Here is a 9424-nt window from a genome sequence, read left to right as displayed (position 1 = left end):
GATCCCCCAGGGGTCGGACCCAACCTCTCCAAATCACTGCCCCAGTGTGAGGGAATCAGACAGATGCAGGACCTGGCAGATGGTAGACAAGCCCATGGTCAAATGACATCCACGTCATGCATACTGTATTAAACTCCCACAATCAGTGTCAGGATGAATTCATCAGAAATCCTGTTTGTCCGGCCAGAAAAGTCATGAATCTGGTGGAGAAAACGATGCGGACTTGTATGCCATCAGTGTTGAAGCTGTAGGGTAATTGAATTTGGATCAAAGACATTGATGTCTTTCAAAAAGGTCTAGAGGGCTGCTCAGTTTTTAGTAATAACAGAAACGCTTCCGGCGTTGACCTCCTCGGCCCCCTTCTACCTTCCTCTCCCCCCCTCTGCCCTCAAACTAAAATCCCTGCTTTGAAGGGCTCAAGTCATCGCGGCCACTCAGTCTGATAGAGGGAGACAGAATGAAAAATATTTCTGGAAAAGAAAAAAAGTCTGAGGTTTGGTAACCTGTAACCTCCTGCACATTAGAACATATTTCTTAAAATCTTGGATTGATGTAAAAAACATTTTTTTACTTTAACAACATTTGTTCCACAGACATTGGATACAGTTTCAAAGTAGCACGAATTGAAAAATGCATCATTACTCTCTTAAAGTACAAACAGGATGTGATTAATAATTAATCACTAAATGATATTAAGTTACACTAAAACACAAAGTCTGAAATATATGCCTGGATCTTATTCATCACACACAAGTCAAGTCGTGGCTGACTGTTCTGATCTTGAAGAAACACATTTATGAGCCATGTGTTTGAGAAGTCTGTCCAAAACTCTCCTCCTATAAAGCTGATTGAAAGGAAAAGGTCAGGGCCACGGTCCGTCAGCACAGACAGAGATCTGAGATGACTGTACGGTATATAAAGGCTTTGACAGAATGACACAGTATGTTGAATGGGTGCTGTGAAGCGTCTGTTTTTTGCCTGTAATAGCTGGTGAAAGTGTGCCCCCTTGTGTTTGAAATATTCTCTAAATTAAAAGCTGCTCTTGCTCACACTTTCGTTGAAATGAAAAATCAAAGCACAGAAAGCAATAAATAATATTTTTTTAAGCCAACCAGCAAATGATCAACATTTGAAAATATTCTCTCTTGTTAATTAATAGCTTCCTATGTACAAAATCTGTGCAGTTCAATAAAAGTCACTTCCTCCTTCCTGATTTACGCAGACGACCGATAGTGGAGGAGAAGTGCAGAGCCGACCTCTCACACAGTGAGAGAGGCGTCTCTGTTTCTGTTTCCACGTCTGCATCTGTTGAGGAGACAGATATGGACGCGGAGGTTGAGTTTTCCAGTGACGCATCACTTGTACGTCTGCTGTGGAGGGAAGACTGTGGAGAGTCTGAGCGTGAATTGGCCCCGTTAGCGTGAGCGAGGGGCCCTGCATGTCCTTCCTGATCCCCCTTTCCAAGTCCCTGCAGGTGGGCCTGGAACGTAGCGGTCTGTTGTTCCACGGAGAGGAAACTCTCCTGCACCTTGTCAAACTGTGAAAGAGAGCGGAGATTTTAGTCCTGGTGTGTTTCTAAACCTATAAACATCATTCAGCTGTTTGTTTAGCGTACCTGCTCAATGTTGGACTGAAGCAACAGCTCTGGCCAGACTGACTCACCGCCACTGCTCACACTGTTGCTTATGTGAGTGCGACTCCAGGTTAACTCCTGTGGAACAAGGCAGGGGGGATTTCTGAGTGAGGACAGCAGAAAATATCAGAAGTGGATTTTTATAGCATGAGGGGAGCTCTACCTGCAGAAGTTGTGTGCTGTCCTTCAGATGAGTCTGGCAGCACTGAAGTCTGTTCTTGTAGTGACCCAAGACTGTGAGCAAAGCCTTTACCAAATACATAAGAGTATTAAAAACACCACTCAGAGGCAAATGTTAATGTAATCTGCAAGATTTTATGAGAAACTTAAAGTAAGAAGACAACTGTTGTTGTTGCAGACCTAACTTAACTTTGGGAAAAAAAACAAATCTAACACGATAAAGCCAGTCCCACAGAGCTGCAGACAGACCTCCACACCCGCTTACCTCTGCGTCTGTCTGGGCCGAGGCCAGGTCCCTGTGGCCTCGACTCCCCTCTTTGGTGAGCGTGACCCTCGTGTGCAGCTCCTCCAGCTGAGCCCAGAGGCCATCGAGGCCCTCCAGCATGTCCTTCACACTGGCTTCAAAATCCCCCTGCACCTGGACGAGTCTATACAGTGACCTCATCCTATCAGAGAGGAGTGTGTGAAGTTAATCCATCCGAAGAAGGAAGATGGCACGTACACTAGATGTTGAACCTCACCTTTGCTGCAGGTAGTTGCAGATGAGCTTCACTTTGTCCATCAGTATCGAGTGCTGGTCCACCTCCTCTGGTGTCGCTTCTGACCTGATATCGGCCTTCTTGAGCGAGTGAGACACTGACTGCAGTGAAAATGAGTGGATTTGAGAGAGTTGTGAGTTTTGTGGGTTTTTAGTAGATACTTTAAAGGTGCAATATTGAATTGATCAACTAAAATGATCAACCCATTGTGAAAAAACAATGTTTTTGACAGTTTTGACGTTATGTCAAAGTGGCCAATGTTTTCTCTTGCATGGATATCTATTGAAGTTAGCGTGCCAAGTAGTGAACATCACCAGCGCTCCCCCGGTGCTCCGAGCTCCCAGTCAGGGCAGAGTCAGCTAATACGACAGCTAGCTGCACAGTTAACTGAGCTTAAATGCTAACGGCAGCTACAGTTAGCGGTTAATCTGGTGAATGCTGCACCCTATTTGTCTGAATTGTGGCCAGTTCTTACATTTTGCACCTTTAAATGAGGGATGTGCACGACTAGTCAAGTAAACGTTGACACCCTGGCTAGTCAGCACAGAAACACTAGTCAGTTAAACTTATGATAATTATTTTCTTAATGTACACATATAAATTATATACTGACGTAATTTTCACTGAAATCTTACAAGTTAAATGTTGCTATATAACAAACAAGCATCACGAGTTACGAATGTCTTGATTGTAGGCTAATATACACAACATAAAACAATGTTTAACCGTATAGATTAAATTGTGCCGTTTCTCTTCTTTTTAAATGAGTCAACAAGTCTAAATTTGAACTTCTGTTTAAATCAGTCGTTAGAAACATCCCCACTTTGAAGTAACTCTGCAAAATGTATGCAGCATGTGTCTGTGCAGCACCTCATCCACGTACACATAAATACATCCGCCAGAAGTATTCTTCTGTAATTTGTGCGTAATGCTGTCATATAAAAACTTTAAGAGATGAAGACAGTGTGCTGGAATCTGCTCGTTGCTTTTTATATCCATTCTCCACTGACACATCTGCTCTACAGATGCAAACATCTGAAGATACATTTTCCTACAAATGACAAAACACATTAGAATGATCCTGATTAATAATTTTAAAAAAGAAGGAATCTAAAAAACATGAGAAACTATGAACCCCAACACAGGACAGTTATATAACACATTAGCTTGTAACACAATCATTAGAAGGAGGAATTTGATTTAAACAAGACAAAAAGTTTAAAGCTTTCAAGTTGGCCTTTTGATGCTGTAAGGCTCATGGTGAGTTTAGCCCGAGGCCGGTGCCAGAAGGAAAGGTCGTGTTCTTGGCCCAGCATGTCAGCACATTTAAGCATTAAGCTCACAGCAAGTTGCAGCTGGTTTCAGACATTAATCTTGGAGATATTTTAGTCATGAAGTGCAGCACAACCAGATATTCTGACCTACAGGTGCAGCTAGAATTAAGTCAGAAAAGAAAGTGTGGGCAAGTTTCCAGGATTTGACCTCAGGGCACTGTGACTGTCTGCATCATGCTTATTAGTAGTACATTATAAATGCTTAAAATATTATAAAATATGACTAACAGGCTATTTCTGGAGGAGCTTCATGGAGTGTAGATCTTTAAAGCTTCTCATGGTGTGTATACTCACCTGTTTTAATTACCATGTGTTTATTTTTGCCTCGTCAACTGATGGTATACTGTATTTGCTACCTGAAGAGGCCATTTTACTCATATGTGATGTTCGTTATAATTAGAAAAAACCCAATAAATAATATAGGCTGACTGACTCTGCTGTCACAGAGCCACATTCAGTGCAGACAGGAAATGCATAAGGAGACAAAACATTCAAATTGCTTTCGTCTGACACAATCTAGTTAATTCAGACTGCAGACGACAGCAGCTCAGTGACTGTGTGTGTGTGTTGCCCGGGGCTAGAATATCTGTGTATGCCTGAGTGCGTGGTCTGATCTCTGTAATATCACCAGCAAAGACTTTACGCTGATCTACATGCAGAGAGCGACTGGAAACACAAGAGATGACAGGTATCGCTGCAGGCTGCTGTGTGTGGTAGAGAGAGAGAGAGAGAGAGAGAGAGAGAGAGAGAAAGGGAGGGTATTCTGCTTTTTTAAGGTGGTTTCCTCCCTCTTACCTCCAGCCTGGAGAGGAGAGTCTTTATGTGGGGCACACTGGGGTCCGACAGGGGCTCCTGAAGCACACACAGCAGCAGGCTGTCGGCCAGGACGAGGGCCAGAGGGACGACGTGGCCCGGGCTCCTCGATGGGGGCGTCCTGGAGAAACAAGGAGATGATGGTGTGCATGCATTGTGAATTTTTGATTCAATACTCTGTGGTGATTTGTCACAATTTTTGATACAACATTGATATAAAGATAATATTTATAGCATCTTGAGACGTGTGGGAATGTACTTTTCAAACAGCAGTTAGCCAGTTAGGTCCATAGATGGCAAAAACCACCAGATAGCAAACAGGTGTGTTGAGACACTTGTGGTTCCCCTAGGAGTGTTGAAATAATGAACATGGCAGTAAAATCTGGCCTATAAGGTACGTCTCATGCCTCATTGTCTCTGCTTTAAAAAAAATGGCCACATTTGATATCAAACTATAGAAGAATGACTGTCAAAGGAAGTCTCACCATGAATACAGGTTATTCCTGTTTTCCTCCTGCGTCCTCAGTGGAGGCTCCCCCTTGAATTGAAGCAAAGCCACTGAATAAACATCATGCGATTAAATGCACCAACAGAATAGAGTGAGATTCAGTTCATGTGGCTGCGTTCACCTGGTTCTGTCCTGGCCGCAGGCAGCACTTCAGGGCATGGACACAAACTCCCACAGCCATCCACAGCAAACACACCCACAGGAGCCTCCGGCACACGTCCACTGGTGACAGAGAGGGGTGCAGCGGCGCCTCCACCTGGCAGACCGACCACACTACACCTGCTACAGCTAAACTGTACCAGCCTTTCCTGGGTCCAAGTGTCCTCAGAGTCCTCAGAGTCTGTGACCAAGATGTTTCCTGTGGCTGATGAACAGCTGGTGTTTGGTTTGAACTGCTGGAGAAATGTGACAGATGGAAAAACTACTCAGATCTTACACTTAAGTAAAAGAAGCAATGCCACAGTGTAGAAATACTCAGTTGTTTAATTTTTGTACTGAAGTAAAAGTATGGTATTAGCATCAGTATACAACAGTATACTTAAAGTACCAAAAGTAAAAGTACTCACAGTTTTTAAACATGCACATAACATCATGCATTGTCACTGTCAATATATATTCTGCTCGGTGTACATCATTTGTCAATAATTTGTCAACATAAATTCTGCAGGCTGTATATGACGTATATAGACATGAGTTAATACAATCCATTCACAGTATGTTCACATATTTATCCAGTATTTATTCTCTCTGTTTGCATGTTACAGTTGACTTGTACAGTATACTGAGTTAAGTTGTATACTCTTGTGATGTTGTTTGTGGTATTTTTAATAGACTGTACACACAACTGCTTTCTTTTCACATGCTGTTGCACAGTACGTGTCTCAACATTCACAATTTTATTCCTTTTTTATCATTCTTCACCCTATTTGTGTTTTGTTGTTGTTGTTGTTGTTGTCCTCACTTCTAGCTGTATGTCAGTGTCTGTGTAAACTGAGTCAAATTCATTGTATGTGTTCTCATACTAAACCAGTAACAACCAAAGTGAGAACTGGTTAACTGAAAATTACAGGAAATACCATTAGTTGTTTTTATTTGGGGAGGCAAAGGAAAGAAACTGTCACGGAAATAAGACTGTTAAGATGCTAAGATTAGCGCAGCCTCAAGGTAGAGTAGTAATACTGTAGTATTACTTGAAAAAATAATAAGAATGGTCGTATTTTGGGATAAATCGTCCCTGAATTTTTCCCCTTATTAAGATTAAAGTTCAACAAATCATTTTATGACACTCTCAAATTGACATTAAATTGAAATCTAGTCAGTTTTCACAAAGTTACACATTTCACACCTTTCATACAATTCAACAACTTTGCATCTTTGTGATTATTGGAATTTAAACCAAAATTTAAAATACAGTTTTGGGTTTTTGCCACACAACATGCATTCATAGTGATGGACCAGCTGTTGCGGTCCAGCTCAGTCAAAGAGGTTGATCCCTGAGTCAGCACTGTACTGTATAACTGAGAGTCACTACAGGTCTTTTAGCACATAAGCAGTAGATGTGAACCCAGAGGTGTGACATGCTGACAGATATCTGCCTAATGGAGCAGAAAAACATTTACTGTCAACGTAGACTGAGCAGAGAAAAGTACCAGGACCATCATTTCACCCGGACCTCTCCTCCCTGCAGCAGCAGGTAATCAGAGCCTGTCTCTCAAACGCTGATTCAAATCAAAGGCTGGTTGCTGAATGACACGCAGGTCTACGTACCTCTGTAGTCGTCGCCTCTCGACAGGTTCTCCCTCCCTGTCCTCCTTTACCACCTCCATCCATTGACAGGCCCACTCCCTGCCCCCTCTCTGTCCGGGTCCCCTGCCCCCTCGGCCTTTGGGGTAGGAACCTGTCAACCAAGGCATTGGAGCAACACAGACACAGACATGTTGGCATGAACTGTGGCAGAACAATTACTTAGACAGCTTACACCTGTTCAATATGTGATTAGCTGTGTAACACAACAGGCTTGCTAAACTGGTTTTACTGGATGATTGGTTTTATCTGGGCAGTGGCTTTTTCCTTTTCCCACATTCCATCTTAACAGGAATGTGTTGAACATACTGACGGCAATTGTGTGGAGGACAAGCCCTGCTCCGCCCAGGAGACAACAGCGAGCCCTCGAACAGTCACTTCTTTTCTTCTGAATCACTGTCACACACCAACACTGAGCTATTATTAGATCACAGCATGTGAACAACCTGTTTGAATCTCAATAACATTATCCTCAACAGAAAGAGGTGTGCAAGTCCACGACATAGTACCGCTTTCATGTCACGCTTTCATGTCACGTCATGTGAGTAAGACATGTTTGTTTATAGCTGTTGTTGTTGTTTCTCATCTTTTTATTCAACTAAATTGATACGCAAGGGCTGTTATCTATTCCCATTCTGCAACTACATGTTTTTATTTATTAATTTACTCTACATATGTACATATTCTGAATAAATTGTGTGTATGTTATATTTTTTTTAACAAATGGAAGACCGCCCATTTTAAATCATTAATGGAGACTTACACTGTTTTCATTGTGATCATTTTTTAAAAAATGCAGTAGAACTTGTTCCTGATTTCTGAGGCCATGCTGCCATCAAGCAGCGAGAACAAGATTAACACCCAGAACAAATCAAGCTCCAATTAACCTCCATGAAATTGTTTGGGCACCACTTGCTCCTCCTGAGTTCATCTCTTTCATAATGAAGTGAGGAAACACAATGCACATTTATAAACTAATTTAAATTCTCAACACAGAAATCACCTGCAATAATAGGAGTCGCTGCACATGATCAAATGTTTTACTTTGCACGTCGATTGTCAGAGACCAATATAAATTATGGGCACATTAATAGCATTTTACAATGGCCTTATTCGGTGCATTAACTTGTGTAATGGGGAAGTTATTGTACAAGCACTTCATGAAAATCCGAGACATAATGCACTTTGAACCAAATGTACTTTAACACTGAAAGATGAGCTCCAGCACCAGAACACTTCAGTAGGACGGGTGATTGATGAGACATGCAGAGTGATGATATCCCCTGCTGCTTTTTTTACCCTAAAATATTATACTGCCCTTTAAGTATCAACTTCTGATTAGTGCTTAATAAACAGGTTAATACAGTGAGATAAGCTCATATCACCATTGAGCACTTTATCATGTTGAGCTGCTAAGCTGTTCACATGGAAACCTGTGATTCTGTTCCTATATTTCTAATTATAACACTTTAAATATTTTAAACTTTAGTTTATTTGTCTTAAGAAAAGCTTTTTATATTTGGCTTCAAGCTTCTATAAAAACACCTGTAAGGTATCTACACCTGTTAGCTAACCACGAGTGAGCTGCTGGATGTGTTGCTCTCGTTTTAAAAGTAACCTCAATATAATTTGATCATTTTTTTCTCTCTGAAAACAGAACATTTTACTTCTCAAACTGCTAGCCAGTGCAAAAATGCAAGTAACTTAACATCCCCTGATGTTTTTGCCTCCTCGTCTTGCTGCAGTGATGTACAGGTGTGCTCCAGGACCCAGTGACATCACAGTTGCGTGTGGATACAGGTGTGCCAAAGCACATTTCTGACACGTCCAACCACACCTTGCATCATGACAGAGACTTAAAAGTCAAGTCTAAAATGATCTTCATGTAGATAGATGTAGATATTGCCAGTCAATCTGGTGATGATGGTGACCTTTTAGATGTCAAAAACTAAATTATTTAAGTAGACGGGTTTGAGATTGTTTCTATGAAAACTCTAACAATGCATGATCCTTGAAAACCGGATGAAAACACCTTGGTAGCATTCAGTCGTTGGTTTTACTATAAAAACACAGCTGAGGATGACAAAAAAAGGTTTTTTGAGAAATCTGTAAATCAGTAAATAAAAACTGATTTCTGAAAGGAAATTAATAGAGAATGATCTCATCAGGTATCAGCAACAATACTTTAACATACAACAGCTGGTTTGTGGGCAATAACATAATGATCTGTTTTGGAAGGACAACTGCAGGATTGTTTTATTTTTTTCAGTATTTTCTCATATTTTTCAGCTCTATATTTCTGTCCAGACTTTATTTACAAATACTATACTTTAAGAAATGTCTGCAACTTTACAAATATGTAAAATGGGCGCTCCAATCTATATAAGAACTGAGCAACAAAATTTCAGACTCCAGTAACTCTCACAGTAAGACCTTAAAATGATCACTTTCATTTTCCCTGTCTAACCTGTACTTGATGTAATGATATAATCTCCCTGTTTTCAGCTGTTTCAATGAAAATGTCCTTTTAAAAAATCTATATTTTTCAGTGCCATGTTTTCAAACTGTTCAGTCTTTGTGTTTTATATATTCTGTTTAAAAGCATAACTTTGCA

The 9424-nt window shown here is 41.0% G+C and overlaps 1 protein-coding gene across 1 annotated transcript; it reads right to left on the bottom strand.

Moving 5' to 3' along the window:
* Positions 1–647: 647 nt before the first annotated feature.
* Positions 648–6920, bottom strand: LOC141011933 (uncharacterized). The gene is made up of 9 exons (XM_073485290.1): positions 6775–6920; positions 5129–5402; positions 4985–5037; positions 4482–4620; positions 2335–2453; positions 2079–2259; positions 1797–1880; positions 1616–1711; positions 648–1537 (listed from the first exon to the last, which is right to left on the bottom strand). The coding sequence occupies exons 1-9, from the start codon at positions 6918–6920 to the stop codon at positions 1196–1198; spliced, it is 1434 nt and encodes a 477-aa protein (XP_073341391.1). The 3' UTR covers positions 648–1195.
* Between the last annotated feature and the right edge of the window lie 2504 nt (positions 6921–9424).

Source organism: Pagrus major, chromosome 2 (assembly GCF_040436345.1).
Source record: "Pagrus major chromosome 2, Pma_NU_1.0".
In the NCBI taxonomy this organism is placed as follows: domain Eukaryota; kingdom Metazoa; phylum Chordata; class Actinopteri; order Spariformes; family Sparidae; genus Pagrus; species Pagrus major.
The sequence above is the reverse complement of the archived record's forward strand: the minus strand, read 5'-3'. Positions and strand labels throughout refer to the sequence as shown.

What these genes read in the sequence shown, in the direction of transcription:
- LOC141011933 (XM_073485290.1), bottom strand. Translation starts at nt 6,920, where the DNA reads ATGCCTTGGTTGACAGGTTCCTACCCCAAAGGCCGAGGGGGCAGGGGA. An exon ending in AGGAATAACCTGTATTCATG is followed by an intron (nt 4,621 to 4,984) that starts GTGAGACTTCCT and finishes TTGTTTCTCCAG; the next exon opens with GACGCCCCCATCGAGGAGCC. An exon ending in CGGCCCAGACAGACGCAGAG is followed by an intron (nt 1,881 to 2,078) that starts GTAAGCGGGTGT and finishes TATTTGGTAAAG; the next exon opens with GCTTTGCTCACAGTCTTGGG.